The 27,506-nt window shown below is 37.5% G+C and overlaps 2 protein-coding genes across 2 annotated transcripts in view; both read right to left on the reverse strand.

The window, feature by feature from the left end:
* Nucleotides 1-1,731: 1,731 nt before the first annotated feature.
* Nucleotides 1,732-12,489, reverse strand: LOC116492172 (coagulation factor XIII B chain-like). Its single transcript, XM_032192714.1, has 11 exons — nucleotides 12,426-12,489; nucleotides 9,671-9,871; nucleotides 8,650-8,835; nucleotides 8,050-8,226; nucleotides 7,687-7,863; nucleotides 5,802-5,981; nucleotides 5,366-5,455; nucleotides 4,500-4,682; nucleotides 2,938-3,141; nucleotides 2,273-2,455; nucleotides 1,732-1,943 (listed from the first exon to the last, which is right to left on the reverse strand). Exons 1-11 carry the CDS (start codon nucleotides 12,487-12,489, stop codon nucleotides 1,732-1,734), a joined length of 1,857 nt encoding a protein of 618 aa, XP_032048605.1.
* A 1,526-nt stretch (nucleotides 12,490-14,015) lies between these two features.
* The window catches only part of ASPM (assembly factor for spindle microtubules), a 29,773-nt gene continuing 16,282 nt past the window's right edge, over nucleotides 14,016-27,506 (reverse strand). Inside the window, 8 exon segments of the mRNA XM_032192299.1 lie at nucleotides 14,016-14,221; nucleotides 14,298-14,470; nucleotides 15,595-15,771; nucleotides 16,624-16,778; nucleotides 16,929-17,121; nucleotides 17,552-17,743; nucleotides 18,423-18,569; nucleotides 21,171-25,796. Coding sequence (XP_032048190.1) covers nucleotides 14,110-14,221; nucleotides 14,298-14,470; nucleotides 15,595-15,771; nucleotides 16,624-16,778; nucleotides 16,929-17,121; nucleotides 17,552-17,743; nucleotides 18,423-18,569; nucleotides 21,171-25,796 — 5,775 coding nt within the window. The 3' untranslated portion in view covers nucleotides 14,016-14,109.

Below are 27,506 nucleotides of genomic sequence, written 5' to 3' on the forward strand. Positions count from 1 at the left end.
TAGAGATTCTGGTGACAATATTTAACTGGACTCACATACGCATAAAACCAAGTGGTTAGAGTCTACGTGATTAAAAAGATCTCTAGCAGCTTATGCTGACAGTGTACAGTAGAATCAATAGGACAGAGGAAGAGGAACTCCATGTACAGATGTCCAACACCACGGAGGAGCCTGAGCCCACTACGTGCAGGAGCAGCCAGAATCCAGCACCTGACAATGGGCTGGAGTGGCTGTTCTCATGGGGCCAAGGTGTCGCTTTGATGCAAGATTGGTGGAGTGGGGTCTTAGTTCTGCATGTACTGTGGAACAGAAAGGTCAGAGTAGAAAATACTATCCTCCTGTTCTGTCCAAGCCATGGAAATTACTATCCTGTAATCATCCAAGGCCCATGAGAACTGACTGACTTCTAAAATCCATCAATTCTGTATCATGACTTCAGAAAGCAAATCACCATCTCTTCAAATGTGGGAAATCACTTCAAATGTTACTCTCAAGAAATATTCCAGAGACAGACTTGAATCCTTTTCCCTCCTTTTCCAGTAGGTTTGCTCTTTAAGGAGAAAGGTCTTCTGATATTTCCCAAATATTCACTTGCTTCATTCAGAGTTCCTCAAAGGAGGAGGCAAGAACTTAACTGGAATACAGAAATGACAGTGTATAAATATATCCAAATGGCTTTTTGCTGAAGTTGGCAGAAATCTTGCATAAACACGAGGTTGTTATACAAGCAGAAAAGTTAACAAATACAAGACCAATCTTGAAAACATTTGCATGTGCCAAACTCAGTGAAGAAACATCATCGTGTCATCTGCCTGCTCCCGAACTAGCACCTTTGCCATGAAATAACAGAACTGAGATACATGGCGATTCTGATGCTATTAGAAGGCTCTGCTACGTGAGGAAAGGCACTAACAGAAACACAAAATAGTTATTCTTATCGTGCCTTTCACAAACAAACCAAACCCCCCTTTCTTTGCTGAATGTTTAAGATGACAAAGCTGGGAGGAGACCTTCCTTCTGGTTTTGGCTTCCTGTTGGGAGAGTACAGAGAAAGGGAAAGAGACTCTTCTCAGACACAGAGTGACAGGAGATCACTGTGCATTTTTGTGTTTATTTTACAAAATTGACGTGAGGCAAGCATGTTCTGTCTTCCTGAATTTTCCTTGGATCTGCAGCCGTGCTACATTCTCACAGGCCAGAGTCCCAGGAGTACAAACGTGCAAGTGTCAAAGCAATCCTACAAAGTAGTTACAGCAGATCATTTGAATAGCTGGAATGTTCTCAAATAGCAAATACAACTGTTTGCTTCACTTTTCATTTAAGATTAATAATTAACTACTGAGTGGAACTCACATATTTCTATATTTTAAATATTTTCATCCTTTACAGACATTCTCTTAAAATGCTCTCTCCTTTTCTTGTCCCTTGCTCAAGTTCTCCAGATTGTTATGCATTCTCAAGTTTAGCATTATAAGCCTCAAAGAACTACTACTTCCTAAAATTTCCACACATAGTGTGTCAACATTGCATTGTTCTGGTGCTTTCCCAGTCCTCGTGCCATACACCACTTCCCCGCTTCCATCCCATAGCTGGCTCACAGCCAACTATGCCACTGAACACCCATTTCTGAAAGTTGACTGCAGTCATCTTGAAATATGAAGCAGTATTCATGCATCTTTTAATACCAGATAAACAACATACCTTTCCTATGAAATTTCCTGAAGTTCACACTTATTTTCCTCTTTCGACACATCTTGGATATGCTAGCTGGCCTCTCTTACACTGCACTTGAAATAAAGTTGTACCAGATTCTTCTCCAAAATGGTTCTGTTTGCAGTAGAATCCAACATAGTCTCCATGGTAGAAGTAAACTTGGTTCTCATAAAACCCTTCCAGCAGAACATTATTTTTCTCCATTTCCTTTTTTGACAAAGTGCATGGCTCTAAAGAATAGAGACATATTCAGTGTCAATAAATTATTTTTGAAATCATGTCATTGTGACTGCAATGGACACAGAGAATGCAGGCTATTATTCCCCATTCTCTTAATATACTATACGTGACATCACTGTACTTTTGGACTCTGCAGGCACGTCAGACTTATGTAATAGAAAAGCCAAAAACTCTTACTCTTGCATCTGTTAAAGCTGTCATCTCAAAATGAAAAAGAGATGAGGTTAAGATCTTAATGTTCCAGCTGACAACACCCAAGTTACAAATGCAAAGCATCTGAGTAGGAGAAATAAAAGCTTATGTATCTTCTCATGCCTACCTATACAAACTGGTGGTGAGGTCCACTGGCCTGCAGAACAGTAGATTCTCTCAGATCCTTGCAAGAAATGATAGTCATAGCAACTATACTGAACTGAAGAACCACTCTCATACTGGGCCAGGGGTGGGAGTTTAAGAGCTCCATTTGCAATAGGAGGTGGAGAGTCACATCTTTCCATTGGAGCTGCAATAACATCAAAAATCTTTGTGAAACGTTCAACATGAGAAACTAACAAAGCAGCAGCTTTAAACTGCCAACACTAGGTAACTATCAGCTCTCAGTGTCTGCTCATTACTACTGCATTATGTCTCAAACCCGAACGCAACCTCCCATCTACTTCTAACCACAAGAAAACCCTTGCGTGCATTTCATTGTTTACAGGTGTCTTTCTACAGAGCTTTGAGTTCCCCATGTTTGGAGAACAGCTTCTTCCTCCCTTCTACAGCCTTCCCATCCAAGGAAGTTGTATTGCTTTTGCTATGCTCACATATATTTATCAATGTACCTGTATTGCTTAGGGATATGTGTGTGCACCTGTATCGTCCGACACTAAACATTGATTTTTATTGACAATAAATTCCAGGCTTCCACCGCTGGAGCAAATGTTTCTAAATAGGCTCGACACTGATGAATTCAAAAGGACAAGCGACAAAATATTGCTTTACCTTTAACGACACATTTTGGGTATTTCAGTCTCCCATGGTTACACTGCGTCCTCCCAGGAGACGGAAGGGTAGTCTGGGGAAAATCATATCCCTCTTTACATTCAAACTCTATGAGGTCACCATGTAGGAACATTAATTCTTCCTGTCTCCATTTTAACTCTAGGTTGTTATTGTTTAGAACAGTTGCATTAAGAACGCATGGATCTAGGAAATAAAAGCATAGTTCAATAAAAGTAATCAACTTTGGACAATGCTCCCAGATACATGATCTGATTTTTCTGGGTGATCCTTTAGCGACCCAGGCGTTGGACTAGATGATCCTTGTGGGTCCTTTCCAACTTGGATATTCTATGATTCTATGAAGTGATTTCTTAACTGCCTTTTGCAGGAGTTGAACAGGAGAAATCTAAAACAGTACTTATACATTGTTTTGGAATCTTGCAAGAAATAGAACTAAAAGCACATTTAGAAAGAAAGCAGAAGCAAAGAAATAGTCTGAGGTAACAAAAAGAACCTGCAAAAATAATAAGTTCAGAAATCACACTTCAGATACAATCGGGATTCTACAAATATTTGCAAACATACAGCAGCCAATATGTATAAAGTATTTAAACATCATCTTTTTTTTTTTTTTTTTCTTCCTGAAGTTTGTGGTTTTCTTTAGGCTTTTTCAGGTTCTTCAAGGTCAGTATTATTTCGGTTGCTTTCTGACAGACTTCTTAGTGCCAGGATCAAATTGGGTTACCTAGCTTTCTGTCCAACAATTAACCTCTAACTTTTGAATCCACTGCTCCACTTCAATAAAGCCTGACAAAGGGGCAGTTGAAAAAACAAATTTCTGCAAGTCTCAAGAGACTTGACAGAGGCCCTTATTAATGATTTTCTGAAGGAAAGTCAAGGAGAGATTACCTGTTGCACAATCTAACGAATGTGCAAAGCATGGTGTAGAAATCATTTAATTAGAGGAAGGAAAGAAGGATAAACTAAGAACTCTTGTAAATCATCAGAAGTAGTATTCCTGCCTACATTTGTAAACTCCTAGTGGGAGATCTATAGGTTGTTTCGAGCAGCATACATGGGAGCATCATGGAACAATTAGGAAGTCCAGAATTAAGAGGTGGATACAAGGACACAACAAACACAAAGGCTGAAAGTTTAAAAATGAAAGTCCAAGTCACAATACTTGCTAACCCTAACCAAAAAAACTATTTAGGCAAGGACTGCAGTCATTTCTTCTAAACATCTTTCAAAAGACAGGAAGAAATCCACTGAATGGAGGACGTGGAAGATAAAGAAATTAGAAAACGTTCCAAAATAATGAGGCCAGCTGAGTTCTAGAACTCTTCACTCAGGAAAACAGAGGAACTAAGAACAGGCCAGAAGACACTTAGCAGCAGTGAGCTAGGTATAGTTGATAATGGTTCAGCCTCGTGTTTCTGAAATCTGTTAGCTCTAATGAAAGAGAAGAGGGAGTCATTAAAAGATTATGTAGAGGTCCTTTCCAGATTTTCCTTTCTACATTACATGTCATTTTTTTTTTTTTATTCCCTCACAAACCTCACCTAAGCAAGTCGGTTGTTCTGTCCAGTTTCCTTCTTTGCAGTAAACAGTGCTAGGTCCATTCAAAAAATGGTAAAGCTGGCAACCATATTCTACTGAAGTACCATTTTTGTAGCTCAGCAGTAGAGGACTTAGAAGAACACCATTTTTAATCACCGGTGGAGAGGTACAGCTCTGCTGCATTTCTAATACAAGGGAGGGAGAGGTGCAATTAGATCTTTAAAATAATATTAACGCTGCTGAAAGCATCAGCATACCAACTGACTTTGGTCCAAAATTTTCATACCAAAAATGTGTACGTAAGTGAACTTCTTTTTAGAAGTTTCAGTTTCAGATGCTCTATATTTATTTTACTGATGTTCAGACTATTTCTGTTCCTTCTACACTCCTCACTTATGTCCACACTTGACTCCTGCTGGGTTATAGTTAATACGGATTGGTTGCTGTACTGTGCTGAGATTGTCTTTATTTGTTGCTTGAAATGTTAAACCCATATGGAGTTCAGAATAAACCTCAGTGAGTTACTAAACAAAGGATCCAATACTCTTGAATCTGCATGTTCAGAGATTATCAACAGAAAAGGTACAAAATGACTGAAGGTAAACGCTAACACTAAATAAATTTTATTTAGCGTTAGCTACATAAAACGGGACATATACGGGACAGACTTATAAGTGTTGTTTACAGTCACAGAAGACAATGATCATTCACTCAGCTTCTTATACAAAGAACATATGCAAACATTTTAAAGAGTAAGGAATTGTGATATAGCAAAGAAGTGGTAAGGTTAGTCATAAAAATGCCTATAACATTATTGGTGATCACTGCATTCTCTATTAAATTAACAAATAAATCAAGGTTCACCTACCCATTTCTTCACTGTGATACGTTTTGCTTGTCCTTATTGCTGCATCTAGCTGAAGTGATGTTGGCTCAGATTCCTGTTTATTTATAGATCCTAAAACCACAGCAGAAACTTAGAATCAGCTTGTTCAAAAATAATTCATTTTCAAATACACACACACACACAAATACCACAAAACACCGATGTTTTATAAGATGTAATAGAAATCAGTATTCTAAAGGAGAGCTATACAGCATGGATTCCAGTTCAATCCATCTAGCTCACCCCTTCTCTTAATCTGTGAACGATTGATTGGCTGCAAAATAATATAGCATTTTAACTCTCGCATATTTAACAAAGGAGAACAAACAGATTTGCAGACATTTAAACTGAGGCTCTATCAGGAAAATCAAGGCATTGTTTGAAGATCCATTTCTGCTTTGGCGCTGGAAGTACTAACCGATACAAATAGGAGGGGATGTCCATTTTCCTTTTTCACACTGAATTTCCTCATATCCTCTTATTTCAAATTTACTTTGACACTGTATACGAACTTTGTCACCATTATGATATGTTCTGCTAACTGTGGTGACATGGGCATGAGGAGGAAGTGGTGGTGGAGGACATTTATTTCTTACATCTGAAAATTAAAAAACACAATGTTTGCTCACTAAGCAAAACAGTAAGCAAAACAATTCATTTTACTGTACAGTGCATAAGCCAATTGTTTAGGTGATGTTTCTGGTTAATCCAGAGCAACATCTTACCCCTCATTTTCTCCCTGAAAGAAAATCCAGAACAGAACAGTGATTTTACTTTCAACAAGTGTATAAAAGAGAGGAATTATGCAGTTGCACCATTCTAAACAAACCCATAATTTCTCAGCATAAACTCAGGAAAACGTTCCTTAAAGGTCTTCACAAAATAGACATTTCCCATGCTACCTGTTGCTATAATATTTACCACAGTGTATGTATCAATTCTAATGCTACAGAAGCAGCAATACAGGCAGCCCATTCCTATCCCCAGATGAAGCTTGAGATCGGTACTCACTTCTCCTGAGTGCTATCCCTTCTTTGCACTCACCTAGGGAAAAAGTCCTGAACAAACATAGGCCTGGGGGACATGCTAACAAGCCATTTACCTGGGAGGCCCCAGTACATTTTAAACTCTAGGATATCTCCTAGGAAAGGAACAAGAATTTCATCTTTGTACCAATCCCATTATTTCTACGAGATCAGCTAACAAATGCTTTTGCTGTGTTGAGTTTTGGGCCTCTCATTACAAGAAGGGTATTGAGTTACTTGAGTGTGTGCAAAGAAAAGCAACCAAGCTGGTTGCTTTTCTTTGCACACACTCAAGTAACAGCTGAGGGAAACAGCTGAGGGAACTGGGGCTGTTTAGTCTGGAGAAAAGAAAGCTGAGGGGAGACCTCATTGTTCTCTGTAACTACCTGAAAGGAGGTCGCAGCAAGGGAAGCATCAGTTTCTTTTATTGGGTCAGAAGCGGTAGAACATGAGGCAATGCCCTCATGTTGCACAAGAGGTTTAGATTGGACATCGGGAAGAATTTCTTCACGCAAGAGGTTTGAAACATAACATCAGCGTATGTTCTTTCAGTAATATTAAAAATTCTCAGCTAGTTCATTTTCTCTGTTTTCTGCTGTACGCTGTAGCTCACAGTTCTGCATCACTAGGCCTTTCATTCTTCTGAAAGGACTTTTTCTTTTTTGTTTGTTTGTTTTTTTTTTGGGGGGGGAGGAATTTCCAGTATCCCCCAAAGACTATGGAAGCAATAATAATTGCCAAAAGCATGTTTCTTTCCTCAGGATGACCCTTCTAGTTAATTCCATCCAAAAGATACAGTTTGGTGAGGCTGCAAAACTCTGAAAAGTGCTGAATAACACAAACTAGGAAAAAGTTGTAAATAAATAAAATAATTCTTACACCTCAAGAGGTATGTTTCCACCTCATGAAGCTCCTACACATGCTTGATTAATCCTTCACATAATCTCAACATGGTTTACCTTGAATTTTAAGGGCTGAGCATCTTCCCTCTAATTGTTTCTTTGTACTTTTCCAGGAAACAACACACAGAGAAGTAAGAGAAGAGAACAGTATCTGCTCTATTTTTAGATTCCACTGAAAACAGGCAGAAGCAGCCTAATTCCAGTTATCATTGCCTCCTCCCTTCTACTTTGGCTCCATGCTTTTCTGCTAACTCTTCATTTCTATTTAGGTTGTCAACTGGTATAAAAGCATATTTTTATTTTGCATTCATAAAGCATTTCATTTCATGAAAGTGCTAGTGAAAGACTATATACTACAAATGTAAAAATACGCTACCTTCACACACTGGAGGATCTGGATACCATCCAAAATAATAACATTGAATTAGGTCAAATTCACGGAAAGAATAATTTGCCTCACAGAAAAAATGAACAACATCTCCCTCTTCATAGATTTTCTTCACAGGATAGAAACCTCCATGTTCTATTCTACTCAAAGGGTGGCAAGTTATTTCTAGGAAGAAAACACAAAGCAGGGAAAAACAGTTGATAGAGGCTAGAAGGCTTCCTTAGAAACAAACAAACAAACAAACAAACAAAAACCTTTAACAGTTTAAAAAATAAACCTGTTTGTAAATTTTTATTCAGTTGTAGAATAAGTCACATTTCAAACAGAATTATTTCCATGCCCACTACATACTAGTGCAGTTTGGAGTAAGGGACCACCCATGTGCTAGGCACCTTGCTTCTTCTGTAGTGTTTCCTCCTGCAGTGTGATATCCCTCATCACATTCATATAGCAGTGTTTCATTCACTCGAAGCTCTTGCTGGGTTGTGAAGTAATAGCCATGATGTAAATCAGGTACTTGGCATGACTCTTAAATAGAACATACACATAATGTTAATTGCTCTTTTCATTTAAAGTTACTCATCTAAAATTTTAGTTAAAAGTGATCATATCTGAGGAAAAGACTTTGCAGGTAATGAATAATTAAAAATGCATTATTTTACACAGGTTCTCCAGTCTTTGTTTCGGAACAAAGTTTGGTTGGAAATAGATTTATTTGAAACAATATCATTTCATCTATATTGAATCCATCTACATATAACTTTATCTATGCCAATTGACTAAACAACCAATGTGTGAAATCTAAGAACTTAATTGCACGACGTACAGCTGAGAACTTGCTTGAGGAGCATCCAAGTGTCATAACATTGGCAATTTGACAACACAGGCACAGCAAGGACAGCAGAATTTTATATATATAAAAATTGTAAGGAGGGAAATGCACAATCCTACCAAAATTTTTAGTACAGCTTGGCTGTGAGGACCATCCATCCGCTTGACATTGTACTGTATCCTCGGTACCACCATTTGGAGTGTGGTAGCCTAGATTACATTTGTACTGCAGTTTCTCATGTATTTTGAAGGACATTTCTGTACCATAAAAAAAGCCATTTTCCAAAAGAGGCTTCTTACATTTTTCTAAATGAAAAGAGATAGCTTGGTTAGAAGAAAGAATTAACGGAATGTGTTGTTCTCCAATAAGCACGGGAAAAGGGCTTTTAATTATCTCCATCTGATTTTATTTTCTTGATCTGTTGAAGCAACTCTGCCACAATCATAAGATACAAACATATGTTAATATCATGGAACATGAGAACCAAAGAATCTAGAGCTATGGAGGCTCAGATACATATCAGGGACAAAACTGTCAATTAATTTTCCAGAAATAAGGTAGACTGGCAACTTTCTTGAAACTCTTATAAAAGCATATATTTTAAGGGCTCTTACCATATGTATTATTGTAAAAATATTCCATATATCAAAATGTAGTTTGTATACATAATGTATTTAACCTTGTCCTAACACGCATTTTATCCCTTCTGTTCTGCAGCTTCTGACCCTGTATGCTTTATCGCTCTTTTTAGGTACCTCAAGGGAGGCTGTAGCGAGGTGGGGGTTGGCCTGTTCTCCCACGTGCATGGTGACAGGACGAGGGGGAATGGGCTTAAGTTGAGCCAGGGGAGTTTTAGGTTAGATGTTAGGAAGAACTTCTTCACTGAAAGGGTTGTGAGGCACTGGAACAGGCTGCCCAGGGAAGTGGTGGAGTCACCATCCCTGGAAGTCTTCAAAAGATGTTTAGATGTAGAGCTTAGGGATATGGTTTAGTGGAGGGCTGTTAGCATTAGGTTGGAGGTTGGACTCGATGACCTTGAGGTCTCTTCCAACCTAGAAAATTCTGATTCTGTGATTAAGGAAATTGAGCTAGAAAAGTTTCCCACTAGAAACAATAACGAACTTAATAAAGCTAACTCACTGTAGCACTGTGGCACTGGAGACCATCCTTTTGCTGTACAAGTTATTCTTCCTTCTTGAGTCCCAGTTTCAGTTGTATAACCAGCAACACAAGAATAGGAAATTTTTTTGTCTTTACGCATAGGAAAATAGTAACCTTTGAAATTATAATAGTATGGGGCAATCTTTCCATTTTCTATATGTGGCAAATCACAAAATTTATCTGCAAAGAGATGATAAACATTTCTCACTAAAAACCTCATCCCATACAAGATTTTTTTTGCATTAATTTGTTTAAAGTCAGTTGGATTGATTCAGGCTTTCAAACAAGATAAATGAAATTGTGAATACTAACAAGGTCACAGCTAATTTCTTTGGCAGTCATTATTAAATCAAAAATGATTCATCTAAGTATCCATACTTGTTCTATTTACTTATTTATTAAATCTCATCTTAAGCGTGAAAGTTTTTATAAGACTCACTGAAATTAATATATATCGGAATTATATCTGCTTTTGATTTTAAGGTGTACAGAAATATCACCTACAGAATGAAACTTGCTCACGTCAGCTGTACAAAACTGATGCAGAACACATTTGATGCTTTTTAGCCTGGAAGATGTAAATAAGGGCACCCTCTACTGAATAACTGTATTGAGGCATGCTCTAAAATACAGTGCCAAGACTTTGCTATGCCATAGCCACATGGTATAAGAATGACAAATTGAATAAGAATAAGCATGACAAACTGCCAGGAGGTAATATAAGAATTAAACTTGCTGATGGAAGGGTGTTAAAGAACAGTTGTAAGGGAAAAAAATAAAAAGAAGAAATAGAGGTTAAGCAAACAAAAAGCAGAACAGCAAATAATTACAAGAAAAAAAAAAAAAAAAGAAAGAAAAAAGCAGTAATAAGAAAATATTTCAAATTAGTGCTGAATGTGACGCTTCAGTATGAAAACAAAAACAAAAAAAAGAACTCTCCTAGCTGAGATGACATAGGCCTAAGGAGGAAGTGGTGGTGGAGGACATTTATTTCTTACATCTGAAAACTAAAAATACATAATGTTTGCTCAACTAAGCAAAACAGTAAGCAAAGCAATTCATTTTACTATACAGTGCATAAGCCAATTGTTCAGGTGATTCTGACTGATCTAGAATGGCTTCTTACCCCTCGTTTTCTCACCAAAATGAAAATCCAGATCAAAAAAAGCGATTTTACTTTCAACAAGTGTATAAAAGAGAGGAATTACGCAATTGCACCATTCTAAACAAACCCATAATTTCTCAGCATAAACGTTCCTTAAAGGTCTTCACAAAATAGACATTTCCCATGCTACCTGTTGCTATAATATTTACCACAGTGTATGTATCAATTCTAATGCTACAGAAGCAGCAATACTGGCAGCCCATTCCTATCCCCAGATGAAGCTTGAGATCGGTATATCCTCAAAACTAGATTTAGGCCATGTACTCACTTCTCCTGAGTGCTACCCCTTCTTTGCACTCACCTAGGGAAAAAGTCCTGAACAAACATAGGCCTGGGGGACATGCTAACAAGCCATTTACCTGGGAGGCCCCAGTGCATTTTAAACTCTAGGATATCTCCTAGGAAAGGAACAAGAATTTCATCTTTGTACCAATCCCATTATTTCTACGAGATCAGCTAACAAAGGCTTTTGCTGTGTTGAGTTTTGGGCCTCTCATTACAAGAAGGGTATTGAGTTACTTGAGTAACTCAATGAGGAAAACTGAAACAAACAAAAAGAACAAACAATATTTATGTTTGGATTTCTTTTACAATTATTCCTTGGGTCTTAAAATCTCTCGATGGCATGGTAAGGCAATCTAATTTGAAGAATCTAATTTGAACCTTGATAAATTATTGCACCTTTCCTCAAACAAGTCACCAGAATTTGCTGCAGAATTTTTTTAATAAATTACCCAGATAATCTCATTGCTTGTATTTCCCTTCCCCACACTGCTACTGCATCATACCTAAATTAAATGAGAAAAAAAAAATAACAACAACAACAACAAAAAACTTGTCTATTAAGATTTTAGAGCAGTTTTAAGTCAGAAGTGGTTGCTACCTACATACCTTTTGTTTGACTTTCAAAAACATACCAGTGTAATTTCAACCGCTTTGCATAAGAACAAAACTGGTGAAGACAGAAGTAGTAGCAACAAATACGTTGGACTGAAATACATATTAGTAGATTTAAAAGAAAATGAAAAAGAGAGAGATCCTTTTACTTAATAGAGATGTACCCCAATGAACAGCCTATAGCATTGCGACGTTGCAGTTCAGGTGGCATGCGACCTATATAAACCCAGGAATTTAAAACGGTACTGCAAATAGGGATAAGAAATGTGAAACATTTCCCCAATCTAGTTACTTCAGGCTCTATTTAAGTTCTGCTCTTTTGCTCAGTGGTCAGACAAGACATTCCAATTACACGTCATTATATATAATGCTTAGGGGTGTAAAATTCAATTTGTTCAAGTGCCTCAAAATGGCTCAAATACGTTTCAAACAGAAAACTTTTCTGAAAAAGTCTGAACCTTTCTATTTTACAGCTTCACAGCTTAGACATGAATCTGTAGATCCGATAAGAAGCAACAACTGAATCATAATCATCAGCCATCTCACAAAACTGTATTTAAAAAGCAGTGTTTATTCTTGGTAAAGATATGAAAGACACTGCACTTAAGGCAGCTAAACTGCATGTTTTGAACTCAATGTATACTTATTAACAACAGAATTCAGTGTTCTTACCTTCTGCAAAGAGTTTGCCTGAATTCATCATAACTAGGAAGAAAAAACAGCCTTTAAATCTCATCTTCATTGCCATCTCCATCAATGGTTTTCACCATCTGAGAAGACTCCAAGTATTGCTTCTGTAAATTATTAACTGAATTTTCAAAGGTATTCACAAATACTCTAGTGTCCATAGTATGTTGTAACACGAGTTACTTTGCTGAAAACATTATTTTTATTTAATTCTCCAAATACCCTAATCAGACTTGCAGAACTCTTCTTCCATTCGGCATGCTTTATATCAGCAAGGATAGAATTTATCATTTTACAGTGAAAACAGGCCACAAACTTAAACTAACTGAACACTGTTCCCCTCAAAACCTCTTGAGTTCGAAGTCTAAAGGGCATTCTGTTATCAGGATATTTACCTTGGCTACAATAAGAGGGAAAATAAATAAATAAACCTCCCCTTCTCCCCCCACACTTTCTCTTTCCCCATATAACCATTCTGTTTTATCCTTTATATTATTCATTCTGGAGGCTCTTACATTAAGGAGAACTGTTATTACCTATCCTTACATTCTGTAGCATACAGCTATCTCCTTAAGGTCTTTTTTTTTTTTTTTTTTTTTTAAACCAAAGAAAGACAGAACCTTATTATTCCCTAAGGAAGTGAGATTAATTTCTTAACAATAGGGTGTTTGGACCAGATGACCTTGGAGGTCTTTTCCAACCTTAATGATTCTATGATTTTATTGGGAGTGTTTAAGGAAAGGTTGGATGTGGTGCTTAGGTGCATGATTTAGTGGGTGATATCGGGGGTAGGAGGACCGTTGGACCAACTGATCTTGGAGGTCTTTTTCAGACCTAATGATTCTATGATTCTCTGAACAGATTGACTTATGGCTACAAGTTGATTTAGCATCAAATTCTGCCCTTAGGAGACAATCTCCAAACCTTGTGGGAAGATTTGCTCTAAGAAAACACAGATCCAAGGCACAATAGAACACAATTTAAGGGAGATTCTGTGATGAATACTCTTCAGCTGTGATGAATACCCTTCAGCTGGATGAGAAGCATGCTTATATGTATTGCTGGCTTCAAAGAAAGAAAGCACTCCCAGAAAAACCTCCTCTTAAAGTAACAGGTGAGTTCCTGAATTCGCCCTTATAACACCCCTTTGTTCTATCATAACCTTGTAGCATTAAAAAAATGTTCCGATGGTCACTCATGACCTCTGAAAGTTCACTAGAAAGTGAACCCAAGCCCCTGGAATCACTAGCCAGTTTCAAAATCAGACTACTTGTCCTTCTTATCTATAGCTCTCCATGTCAGACAAGCCAATATAACTGTCCCACACAAACAACTATGAAATACTTTAATCAGATGAGGAATACATTGCTATTGGTAAGACTTACAGTTGCATAAGAACAATTGCATTACTGCACTAGGAAAATTGTCAAGAATGTATGATTTTATTGTACAATTCTTTTTGGTAGTAGAACAAAATAGGATTTCAAAAGCTGTATACAATACAAAAAAGTTGCAAAAAAGTAATACACAATTTGAAAAAAAAAAAAAAAAAAAAACAATCTCAAGGGTAGATAACACATTTATTTTATTTCAAAATAATTTTGCTGCCTCCCACATACATACTGTACAAAAATGCTTTCATATATCTTATTTACTTTTCATAACTGATTTAATTTTCATAACAGGTAATGCCAAGTGTATCCATCACCATCAGAATTGCTTGGAGAGGATCTACAATTTCTTGAATGTTATCCTTCCTCAAAACCCAGTCTGGTTTAATTCTGTTGAAATAATAGTGGTTTATTAAAATAGCATATTGCTGCTGCAAAAACTGCAGACTAATTTTTAAGTTCTTACCTTGAAACTGTTGTCGTCCTCAGAGGAATTACTGGAATAAAGGAAGTTCCATTAATTAAAGGGTTTGTCTTCTGTTTCACAAGTGTTCTCTCTGCATCCATTTTGCATTTATGAGCTGTAAGTTTATAGAGGCTTTGAATGCAAGCCACAGCTCTTGGCAAGCTTCGGATTTCCTGAGAAAAGATGAAAACAATACATAATTAATACTACAAACTTGAAATCAATTTAGATCAAGAAATCTACTTTATTCAATGAAAACTCGACATTTTTACTGTAAGCTGAACTTCTATCCACACGTACAGTGAAACTGTTTCAAAACCAGCACACCTACTACAAATCAGTGATCTATTGCTATCAAAATATGTCACTGTAACGCCACTTGAGACCTCAGAAAAATAAAAAAGCGCAGGTCATATTTTACTAATTTCTCACTTTAACCATTTTAATATGTCACTGGCATATGTCTGCAACAAGTGATACAGAGACAAATTAATGTTTATGTGCATCTTCCTATCAATGAAAGATTAACACAGTTGTCAGAGGTGACTGGATGACTTAAGTGCTCCTACCTGATGGATAAACAGATGATGCCTATTTGTAGCATAGAACCCAGATTATCCTGATAACCTTGTTGAAGATTCTATCAATAAGCACGAGCAAAGGAAATGTCTTTCAAAAACAGGCTATGTCTCTGTTACAATAGAATGTATCAACACGAAGTCATGAGCAATTATATTGCGATTATATTGCCTGTTTTTATTGACTTATCTTTTATTTACTTTATCCTGTTTTTATCTTAACTTTATCTGAAAAGCAAAAGTAAACTTGCAGAAATGGGGGGAGGGGGAGAGTTAATTAAAAAACAAATAAACTGTATCCAGTGCTAAGTAACTTGGTCCTGAGCAACTTGATCTAGACGATGGCATCCCTGTCTATGGCAGGGGGGTTGGAACTAAATGATCTTTAAGGTCCTTTCCAACCCAAGCCATTCTATGATTACAGAAACTATTAAAAACCGTGGAAAAAAAGTGATTGCAATAACAATCTTGCAAGGATTGCAGGATCAAAAAGTCAGTGACATATTGACTAGCTCTGAGTAATGAGGGCATACAAAACTCTAAGTAATAACTGTTTTCACCATCCTGGAACTGCATTTTCCCATCAACAGAGTTTAGTTATAATTAACATTACGGCTGTAATTGGTATTAGTACAGAATAAAAAACACAACACCAAAACATAAATGAAGAGCAAAATACCATTAAATCAAACTATTAAAAACAAGACACTAAGTCTTACCAAAGCTCTTTTTGAGTCCTTTGAAAGGATAGCCAACAAACAACAAGTCTTTGTGAAAATACTTCCTCCTTTCTCTGAAATTTTGTCCCCAGCTTTTGCTCTGTACATTTGCAGTAGGTTTAGTAACGTATCTATGGAATTTTCTACTTCATAAACTGCTTGAGTAGTTCTTTCATACTGTTGTACAAGAAAGAGACAAGAAGTCTTATATAGACAGATCCTCAACATAACTTTCAGATTAGATGATAAAGCAATATCCACATTCTTCCCTTGATCAAATTTGCCACTTGTCTGGCATCCAAGTAGTAAAAATCGCTTTTGCATGTTATGCCATTGTAATGGGTTACAAAAAGCTACCCTTTTGCTCCCAACCCTCATTTAAAAATCCCCAGAAATGGATTTTACATTTAAAATAGAATAACAAATTACAATAGGTTTAGAAAAAAATAGGAACAGATGTAGCCTGAATGTTCTTCTTATTTTCCTGAAATAAGAAAAATGTATTTGAATATAAATGTCTGTAAGTTGGATATAAGACCAAAAAATTACGTTAACAAGTTTTATAAATTTCAGAATAAGAACTCTAGATCAATCAATCCAGAGTCAATATCTACAGTACTACTACAACTTTAAGTATTTATGAAAATGATCAGCTCTGTAAGAAGTGATCTATTCTCTGACATGAATTTGGAAAAGTATCCTATCTTCTTCAACATATATGTTTTTACTTTAAGAACTTTGACAGTTCTTTACTACAGTTACCCGTTTCTACATAATACTTGGGATATCCTAATAATGTAAACAGTTACAAAAAATCACTACTTTATGCCCATGGAAGCATTTTCTTTTACCAAATGTAGTAATTATTTAATTTTCTTAAGAAATAACCTAATTAAAACTCAGATTTATTTTTGCTCTTCAAAATTGTTCAATTTGGTTTAAATTCATTCAGCAATTTTGTGGATAAATAATAACTGCATTAAAGTAGCCTACGGCTCATAGCCCTGCAAAAGAAAATATTAACATTACCTTTGAAACATTAAGTAGAACTTGAATTGAGTATCTGATCACATCCATGCATGGAACACTCCGGTTGCAACTTCGAATCAGAACAAAAATACTGAAGATTGCTCTGCTCTGGACCATATTTTCGCAACAGAGTGGGGAGAGTCTGGTAACTACCTCTATAACATAGAACATTTAAATAAGATCCTTAAGCTCAAGCAATTTATTTTCAAAATTACAGATCTTCCTCTTAAATTTAAATAGACCCTGTAAAGAAGTAAAAAATATTTTTGATATAATATGATTCCATACTAAAATAAAACACTGACCTAGATGCTTTAATGCTGCAAGAACGTACGAAAGATGTTTGTATTTTAGAAGGTGTTCAATAGCAATTGCGGTTCTGTTGCACAATTTTTCTTCTTCTTTGCTCTTTTCATTAGCCTTTTCCAAACAGCGCCTTAAAGCTCTAGTTTTTGCTGTGTCATTACTCTTCCTCCAAGAATATCCTCTCCACAATGCCTATAGAAAAGGAATTTCATAAAGCCCCCAAAAAAGTTGTGAACAGAAGAGACAATAGAACAGAATTGCATTAGCTTTCTAAATCAACATTATATAAGTCTGATTAACTATTTAAACACTTCAGTTATTCGTTTTTAAGTAAGTACCCAAAAATCACATTCAGTGTTTAATTTCCCAAATAGCGCATTTGCAAAACAAAAGAACAAAACAAACACGAATGTATACATATCCCCACACACTTCCCAAAAGTCACCTAAAACAGTATCTGCTTAATATTACTTCATGTTTGTGCTTAATTTTGAATTGAAAATGGCTTGTCTTGTAATTTAACTGATAAATTCAACGACCAATGTAAACATTTACATTTGTCCTCTCTCCAAAAGCCCATGAAACAAAAACTGAGAAAACTGCAGTTTTAGCAGGTATTTACCTGAAATTTAATTATTCCATTGGCAAATTTTCTGTTACGTCTGCAGGCAAGAAATCTTCGTATGCTTCGTTGGATTATGGTTGCTGCATCATTTCTGCGATTTAGCCAGCCTCGAATCATACGTTGCAATTGAATGATTCTTTGATAATCTCTTAGAAATCTTTTCTGTTGCATTTTTGCTCGAAACCATCTCTGTTTAAATTAAAGTAGATTTCTATTTATTTACTTAAGACTTCTCCCTAAATTCTTACTTCCCTTCCTAAACAAGCATTGGTAAAAAAAAAAAAAAAAAAAAAAAAAAAAAAAAAAAAAAAGCACTATTTTAACATGAGTTTTGACATACAGGCACTAAATATCCCTAGCATTCACCTGACCACCATGACTCAGCTCTGATCTGCCTAGTGGCTGTAATGAATGACTGCAAAATCAACTCAACTGCAGAACTCTTCCTCAGCTAGGAACAGGTAGGCACGGAATTCTGTTTTTTTTTCTCAGCTGTCTTTTAGGAAGAACCACTATTCCACTTCCTGTTTCCCTGGTCTGTTTCTTCCCCTCTATAGGGAGGGGAAATAGTGTTCTGTATGCCAAATCTTACCAAACGCTTATCTAATTGTTTACTATTACCTCTCAACTTATCTAATACTGAACTCCTTCCATCAATGGGACTAAGCTAGTGACCACTCTGGAAACCTCCAGAGCCTACTGAGATCCACTTTATTACATTTAGCTGGCTATAAGCAGCATTACTTGCTAAACTGTAGTCTCTGTGTTTTAGCTTTATTTTCACGTATGAAGGAACTACCGTACCTTAGTGCTACAGCTCAGCTGACAAAATAGGTACACAAAAGGATTCATCCTTAATTAGACTAACCTGTATTATAAGAACAGATGAGATATGGTTTTGTGCTAGCTTTAAGGTGAGATGCATCCTATAGGCCCTTTGAATTTTAATTGCAGAGACATGATGATATGCAGCTGCTATAAAGTAAAGCAGTTTCTTCTGTTTCTGTTCTGAAATCTGTCAAGGAAAACAGAAGAACGAACATCATTAATTTTCATACCCAGAGATAACTGATCATCTATGCGAAGACCAAAGCATACAGCAAAAGTATACTTCAGCAAGATGCTGAATAATGACCGCTGAATTATTTAGCTCAGAACTAAGTAAGATACCTTTCCTCATTCCTAGGTCTCTCTAATCTGAACAGTAACACATAGAAATGATTGTAAGTAACAACTTTAACAGATAGAAGAAAACAGTTTCATTGTAAGCATGCATGGGTGTAAAGGATCAGTTTATGGGTAAGCCAAAAAGATTTCACAAGCATTTAAAAAAAAGTTCTTCTTCTTTGGCAGCTAGAATTAATGCTAAAATTGCTATGGAGATATTTTACATCAAAAGTAGTTATAACGTGAAGTATACCAACCTTTTTTCTGACTAAATAACCCCATATAAATGCTTGCAGTTTAATGATAGCTCTTCTAGTTCTGTTGTATTTCATAAATTTAAGCCTGCCTTCCTGCCAAGATCTCAGATGTTTTTGGATGATCACAGCAGCAGCTTTTTGTTGAATAAATTTTCTTCTCTCCTTAAAATATCTGTATGTATGTTTTATTCAGAAAAATAGCTAATAGGCTGCCATTTCACTCCCAACCCTCCAAAGAATAGAAGTGAGGAAGGCACACTTGTTTTATTATCTGCCAAAAGAAAATTGTGCTCTCCAACAGGATGGTAACAGCAACCTGAACAATTATGAGAGATTATTTCCCTTTCCTTCCTGATCTGGAGAAAAAAGCTCTCTTTTCAGGTAATGTCCTGAAGACAAACCTCTTTCCTTTTACCTTAGGGTATAATAATTAAGAACAACACAGGAAGTCATGTAAAACTTCTCCCAGAAGGAACGACAGAACATTAATTTAAAATAAAAATGACTCCCAGTACAAAACATAATTAATATAAATAACAGGCAGAAATATCTTCTCTCCTTTACCCACCACAAAAAAAAAAAAAAAAAAAAAAAAGGCAAAATCACATCAGAGGAACAGGTCTCCTGGACTTTAACTAGACATATTTAGCTTGCTACAGGGAGATAGAGCAACTCCCATTACTTCTTGCCAACCACACTAATATGTTATCCCATCAGTGAGGGAAGGAAAAGAGTGTTTAATCACTTTTCCCTAAGAATGAAATATGTCTCCTCAAATTCTTTGTCAAAACATTAGCTAGGCACCAAAATTATTCTGGGTCTATTTAATGTCTTAAAAACAAGGAAAAAAAAAAAACACCATACTTTGGTTATTTAAGAAGACATGAAAATATCAGAAAGTCTTAAAGAATGCAGCAATTGTACTTCTTCCATTTACTTCACTTTACACTTAGTACCTGTGCCAACTAATGTCAACACATCAAAACAGCTTTCATTTGCATTCCAATAAAAAAAAAAAAAAAAATTAAGCTGTTACTATTTAAGTAGGTGGAAGCTAGTCAGGCCAAAGAAGTAGCGGAAAGAAATGAAGGAAGAGAATATCACTTTTGAAATGAATGCTTCAGCAAGGAAAACCAAAACAAGATACAGACTCATTTCTGTGCTCTGCAATACTAAAAGCTACAAACCTGAAATACTGTACTTCAGAACTTAATTCTGTTTTAACATATACATGGTCTGTTCTGAAAGTAGTAGGACTCATTTAAAAAATATATATATTCATGAGAATAGAACAAACGATTAGAATTTTTCAAGGTAGCACCCTTCCGCATCTACACACTGCTGCCAACGAGTCAACCAGTTTTCGTATGCCTACAGGAACGCCTGGACCGGAATGCTGTTTAGCTCCCTCGTCACGGCCTCTTGAAGCACCTCTACCAATGCGTGATGCTTCCCCTTGAGCGTCGATTTTATTCTCGGGAATAGAAAAAAGTCTGGCAGGGCCAAGTCGGGCCTGTAGGGGGGCTGAGGCAGTGTTGCCACCTTGTGCTGGGCAAGATACTCCACTACGCGGAAAGCTGTGTGGCTCGGCGCGTTGTCATGGTGCAGCCGCCAATTGTTGACGATGGCTGGGCGGACACGAGCAATGCGTTTTCGCAGTCTTGTGAGCACTTCCACGTAAAAAAATGCATTAACTGTTTGTCCGGGTGGTACAAACTCTTTGTGGATGACTCCATGTTGATCAAAAAAGCAAATGAGCGGTCGTCATCTTCCACTCTTTCCCTACCTTCTCAGAACAGCTTGTGCCACTCAAAAACACCCGATCTACCCAAGGCAGCATCACCGTAGGCCTCCTTAATCGTGTCGTGAGTCTCTTTGCCCGTTTTACCAAGCTTTACACAAAAATTGATCACGTATCACTGCTCCAGTAAATGCTCCATTATTCTTCATGACGAGGCGTTTCAACAGGTGTTCACAGTACAAGCGACCTGCTCTCTTCAACAGCCGACAGGCGATTTTTCCCAGCGTTCCCAATATCCCCCTCCACCGATCCTGCGTGCGCAGACCACCTCTTGTCTGCCCATTCACCCAGGAAAAAGCCAGTCCTACTACTTTCAGAACAGACCATGTATGTTTGAAATAGTAGCACTAATCTAAAACAAACAAAACCATTATTGTACATTTTAAATTACCTGAATTTTTATTGCGCTTTCTTTCATTTTGTGAAACCTCTTCCTTTCGATGAATCCCTTGACTCTTGCCTGCACAATGATGATTTTCTTCCGGGTTTGTAAGTAAGTCGTTCTTTGGCATTTTACAATCAAACGGGATCTGTACCATCTCTGTAAGACAACTGCTGCTTTTTTATAGCTTGCATACTGTGATTTAGCTTTATACATTAAGTAATAGGCTTCTATTGTAATTGCTGCTGTTTTAAGTTGAATAAATTTTCTGCGATGCACGGCCATCCAAAGAAAAGACTGAATCTTCCTTGCGGCTCGTATTTGTCTTGCTGTTTTTCTTGCTTTCATTCCACGACAGGCAGACTGAATAATTACTATTGCTTGCTTTTGAGCGGAGTATTCTGCTTTCTGTAAACGAGCCCTGTGGCATGCCCTGTACCACCTCTGAATAGCAACTATTGAATTCTGAATCAATTTATAGCGAGTCCTTGTTCTTTGGCATCGGAACGCAGACTGGATCGTTATCGCTGCTGCTTTTTTTGCAAGAAAATGCTTCCTTTCTACATACATTCGGAAAAATGATTGTATGCGTAGTGCAGCAAGATTGGTTTTATACAACTGCCTTGCTTTTTTAGCACAAAAAGAGGACTGTAGGCAAATGACGGCCTTTTTTGTTTTTGCATAGTTCTCCATGTCAGCTTCTTTTGCTACTTTGGCTCTGAACCTCTGTTGTATAACTCTGGCTGCCCAGCGCAACTGTTTATAATACCTATGCTGTACATGCATTCGATAACTAGATTGTATTACAGTTGCTGAAGCATGCATAAGTTTCAGTTTCTGTCGTTCCTTAATGCCTCTATAATATGCTTGAATGACAAGAGCAGATTTCTTCATTGTCAGATATTCCTTCTGTTGATTCTTTTGTTTAATGTAGGATCGATAGTAGTTTTGTATAGCAATAGCTGCAACTCTCATATTTTGATAGGACCTTCTCTTCCTGTGCATTTTGTAGGCTGACTGTATTGTAGTAGCTGCTAAATGCATACACTCAATACTCTTCCGCACTCTAATACCTCTGTACACAGCCTGTATAAGAATAGTTGCTCTGCGAAGACAAAGATACTCCTGAGCATGCTGCCTTGACAGAATCAAAGCTCTGTATCTTCTCTGAAAGACAAGAGTAGCTGCTTTAAGAGAGAGATACCTTTGACGTTCTCTAAAAGCTTTAAAATTTTTCTGAACAACAATAGCAGCACAGCGCTTTTCTTGAAGTAGTTTTTTTAAACGCATGTCTCGAAAAGCTTTCTGAATACAAATTACTGCTTTCTTTAATGAAGAGTAGCGCTGTACTGCAATATTCCTTAGGTTATTCGCTCGGTATCTCTTCTGTATTAGCTGAGTTGCCCACTGAACTTTTCTGTAGTGGTGGTACTGCCTGTACATTCGGTAGTTTCTCTGTATTATAAGTGCTGCCTCATGCCTTTTCTTCAAGAAGCATCTTGTTTTCATTCCTCTATAGGCAGCCTGAAGAACTAAAACAGAATTGTACTGTTGTAAGTATATTTCTCTGACACGCTTCCCTTCCCTGTAAGCACGGTAACGTTGTTGTATGATTATCGAAGCAAGCCTTAGAGCTTGGTAAGAAATGTAAATTTTATGCATTTTTAATGTTGCTTGGATGACCGCAGCAGCTTGATGCATCTGCTGTATTTTTTGCCTTACCACAAAGCCTCTGTAGGCAGACTGTATGGTAACAGCAGCATTAAGGAATGAGAGGTATTTTTGACGTTGAATTTTTGCTAGTTTTGTTGCTCGGTATTTTCTCTGAATTACAATAGCAGCTGTCCTAAGGGAAATAAAATGTTTTCTTTTGAGAAAAGTTCTAAATCTTCTCTGAATAACTTCAGCAGATTCAGTCATGATTCTTAAAAGTCTTCTTGTTTTCATGCCACGGAATGCAGCCTGGAGACGAAGCGTAGCTCTTCTCACGGTCATATAGTTATGAACTTGTGCATTTCTCTCCTTACAAGCACGGAACCACTGTTGAATCCGTCTAGTTGCCAACAACAAGTTTCTGAAATCCCTTTGTTGTTTGTGCATTCGATAATAGGACTGTATCATTGCTGCTGACTGGTGCATAGTTTTTAAGTCTCGTCGAACTTTCATGCCTCTATAGGCAGCCTGAAGGATAATGGCGGATTTCTTAAGCTCCAAGTACTTCTGACGCTGTACTTTACCTAAACAAAATGCTCTACGTTGTCTTTGAATTATAATTGCTGCCATTCTCATTGCCCGATATCTAATGTTTATGCGATGCATCTTAAACGTGGCTTGAATACAAATAGCTGCTTGGTGCATACAGTGAATTTGTCGTCTGACTTTCATACCTCTGTAAATTGCTTGCATTTTGACTACAGCTGTTTTTAAAGATAAGTATTTTTGCTTTTGCCATTTAGCATGAATAACTGCGCGATAGTGCCTTTGAACTACTATAGCTGCAGATCTAAGTGTTACATAGTCCTTTTTCACCACATATGATCTGAAGGCTGTTTGTATGGTTGTAGCAGCTTTTCTTTTTTTCCTCAGTTGTTTCCTCACAGTCATCCCACGGTAAGCAGACTGCAAGACTAATGCAGCTGCCTTTGTTTTTAGATAAAGTGCACGTTGTTGTTTTTTCATATAGTAAGCTCTAAAGTATCTCTGAATCACTAAAGTCGAATGTCTTATTTTTTTAAATTGTAGTTGATTTACATGCATTCTGTAATAGGACTGAATAATAGTTGCGAGATGGTGTTCCTTTTGAATTTTTTTTCTCACCATTTTCCCCCTCCATATGGCCTGAAGACGTACTACACAGTTACGCAGCTCAATATACTCTTGCCGTTGCTTTCGGCCTATGACACTGGCTCTGTAATGTTTTTGGATAATTAGTACAGCGTGGTTCATAAGTCTGAATCTTTTCAGAGCGATGAATTTTCTGAAGGCAGCCTGTATTACTGTTGCAGCAGCACATTGTCTTCGAATCTGCTTTCGTACCTGCCAGGCACGAAATGCTGCTTGTAAAGAAAGCACAGCTGCTCTTGTCATTAAGAAGGTCAATCTTTGCCTGCTTCTAGTCTTGCAAGCTCTGTACCATCTCTGAATCACAATGGAGGCCTGAATCATGGCCTGATACTTCATTCTTGCAGCATGAGCTCGAAAAGCAGTCTGAATTTTAACAGCAGCTCTATATTCAAGTTTAAGCATTTTGCGTGCTTTATAACCCCTGTAGGCTGCCTGTAAGCACACGGATGCTTTTTTAGCTTGTAAGAACTCCTGCCTCTGGCAGAGCTGTTTTTGGTATGCACGATAGTGTTTTTGAATGACAACAGCAGCTCTGTAGATGATTAAATAACGTGTCCTGTCCCTTCTCATTCGGTATTGTGCCTGAAGAAATACTGCAGCATCTGTCCACTTCTGTATTTGTTTCCTGACAAGATAGCCTCGAACTACAGCTTGAATTCTTATGCAAGCATCCTTCAATTTTCTATAATCTTCTCTAAGTTGAAGAGCATATCTATGAGACCGATACCTTTGCTGGACATAAAGCGTTGCCTCCAGTAACGCACAATAATACCTACGTGCTTGTCTCATCTTTACAAAAGCTTGTATTTTCACTGTTGCATCTCTTAAGTCTTTAAATCTCTTCCGGACAACATAAGCACGATAACTTGACTGAATTTTTATCACAGATCTCAATATGTGCGCCTCTTTCCTAGCTTTCCTTCCTCTGTAGGCAGACTGTAGGACAATAGTAGCCAGACGCTTCCTCTGGAAAGACAAGGCTGCTTTTTTAGAATCCACACATGCCCTATACCAAGCTTGAATTACAGAAGCAGCATTTTTCATCTCTTTGTATCTTTTTACCTGTTGGTATTTTCTCACATGTGACTGCAAGATAGTAATGTGTTTTTTTAATTGTAAAAATCTTTGTTTCTCTTGTCTCATTCTCCATAGGGACTGAATAACACAAGCTGCTTTGGTTTGCCTGTATAGTATACGTGCATTCATGCCTCTAAAAGCAGCTTGGAGAACTACTACAGCTGCACGCTTTCGCAAGTAGTTCTCTCTCTCATTTTTTCCTAATATATAAGCTCTGTAATACTGCTGAATGGTCACTATTTGTGCCCTATGCTGCTGGTAAATATGCCTAGCTATCTGACACCTGTACCAAGCCTGAATCTTGATAACGCTTTGCTTAATATGTAGATAACGCTTCAGATCTCTGTTCATCCTGTACCAAGACTGCAAGACAAGGGCAGCTCTCCTTCTTTTAGCCAGTTTTGAAGATTGCCATTTTCGGAAATAAGTCTGGAGCACTAAAGTAGCTCTAATTTTCTGCTGCATTTTGCGTTTTCTCCATCTTCTGAATGCAGACTGAATAGTAAGTGCTGAAGACTTTAAGATTTCATATCTTTGTCGATCTTCTTTTGCCAACTTAGTTGCCCGCAGATGTCTCTGAATTGTAACAGTAGCCCAAACAATTTGTTTATATGCAGAAACAGCCATTACCATCCTTCTCTTTGCTTGTACAAAGATAACATAGTATCTTAGCTGCAAATACTTTTTCCTAGCAGAGTATCTCCTCCAATAAGCCTGCAAAAAAAAAAAATTAGTATTTTATTTATGATAGCTTAAGTCTAATCTTGACAACTACTGCCCTCAGACTTATTAAGATTTGTGTACTTCTACTTAACCTCCATAACCTACATAAAAAACAACGTCCAAATGCTTGAAACCTTGTTTTTTTAGCACTTTAAATTCCAGAAAAAAAGCACTAAATTTGCCCTGGCAACAAAAGATTCCCTGTTAAACTATGTGATAAATCAGTGAACCTTTAAAATCCATTACAAAAAGTCCTAAGAATGTAATATATGGCTTTGGGTAACAGCTGGGAAAAGTATCTTGAGAAACTACATTAACTATCAATTACTAACTACCAGCTGGTAACTAATTTTTGGCATTCTGAAAGTGCTCAATGCAGGTATCATAACATTAGGTGGCCAATTATTGTCTGGCTTCTTTAATGGTGTTCAGCAGCTGTAAAGTAGCAAGCCAGAACAATCTGATTGGTCCTTACATTGCCTTGGTTATGGTCCAGTGTTTTAATATTTATGGCATATCAGCACAAAATATATACTAAGAAGGAACAAGTATAGACTTAAAAGCATATTACCATTTCTCTCTGGAGAGAGAAAATTACCAAAACATGTCAAAAAAGGAAAAAAGTGTATTACACGGTCTGTTCTGAAAGTAGTAGGACTCATTTTAAAAAAAAAAATTATTCATGAGAATAGAACAAACGATTAGAATTTTTCAAGGTAGCACACTTCCGCATCTACACACTGCTGCCAACGAGTCAACCAGTTTTTGTATGCCTACAGGAACGCCTGGACCGGAATGCTGTTTAGCTCCCTCGTCACGGCCTCTTGAAGCGCCTCTACTGATGCGTGATGCTTCCCCTTGAGCGTCAATTTTATACTCAGGAATAGAAAAAAGTCTGTCGGGGCCAAGTCGGGCCTGTAGGGGGGCTGAGGCAGCGTTGCCACCTTGTGCTGGGCAAGATACTCCACTACGCGGAACGCTGTGTGGCTCGGCGCATTGTCATGTTGCAGCTGCCAATTATTGACAATGGCTGGGCGGACACGAGCAATGCGTTTTCGCAGTCTTGTGAGCACTTCCACATAAAAAAATGCATTAACTGTTTGTCCGGGTGGTACAAATTCTTTGTGGATGCCTCCATGTCGATCAAAAAAGCAAATGAGCACGGACTTTTGCTTGGATTTGCTCATTCGTGCTTTCTTGGGACGTGGGGAAGCAGGGGTATGCCATTCTGTGCTCTGCCGCTTACTCTCCGGGTCGTATTCAAACACCCACGTCTCGTCACCGGACACTACGTTGTCCAAAAAGTCAGGCTCCTCATTCACATGATGAAGAAGATTCTAGCAGATCGCTTTCCGGTTGGCCTTTTGCTCCTCTGACAACACTCGCGGCACAAACTTCACGCACACTTTCCTCATGGCTAAATTTTCTTTCACCATCTCAAAAACTTGGGTTTGAGGAATGCTCAAGTCATCAGCAATCATTCTGATACTCATCCTGCGGTCATGGTTCAGTAAATTTTTCACTCGCGACACATTTTTGTTGGTCTTGCTGGTCGAAGGGCGTCCGGAGCGGTCGTCATCTTCCACTCTTTCCCTACCTTCTCAGAACAGCTTGTGCCACTCAAAAACACTCGATCTACACATGGCAGCATCACCGTAGGCCTCCTTAATCATGTTGTGAGTCTCTTTGCCCGTTTTACCA

The sequence above is a fragment of the Aythya fuligula genome, chromosome 8, assembly GCF_009819795.1.
Source record: "Aythya fuligula isolate bAytFul2 chromosome 8, bAytFul2.pri, whole genome shotgun sequence".
Classification (NCBI taxonomy): Eukaryota; Metazoa; Chordata; class Aves; order Anseriformes; family Anatidae; genus Aythya; species Aythya fuligula.

Coding starts and splice junctions, on each gene's coding strand:
- LOC116492172 (XM_032192714.1), bottom strand. CDS start 12,489: ATGAGATTTAAAGGCTGTTTTTTCTTCCTAGTTATGATGAATTCAGGC. Junction 7,864..8,049: donor CCTTACTCCAAACTGCACTA/GTATGTAGTGGG, acceptor TTTTCTTCCTAG/AAATAACTTGCCACCCTTTG. Junction 2,456..2,937: donor CCCAAAATGTGTCGTTAAAG/GTAAAGCAATAT, acceptor ATGTTATTGCAG/CTCCAATGGAAAGATGTGAC.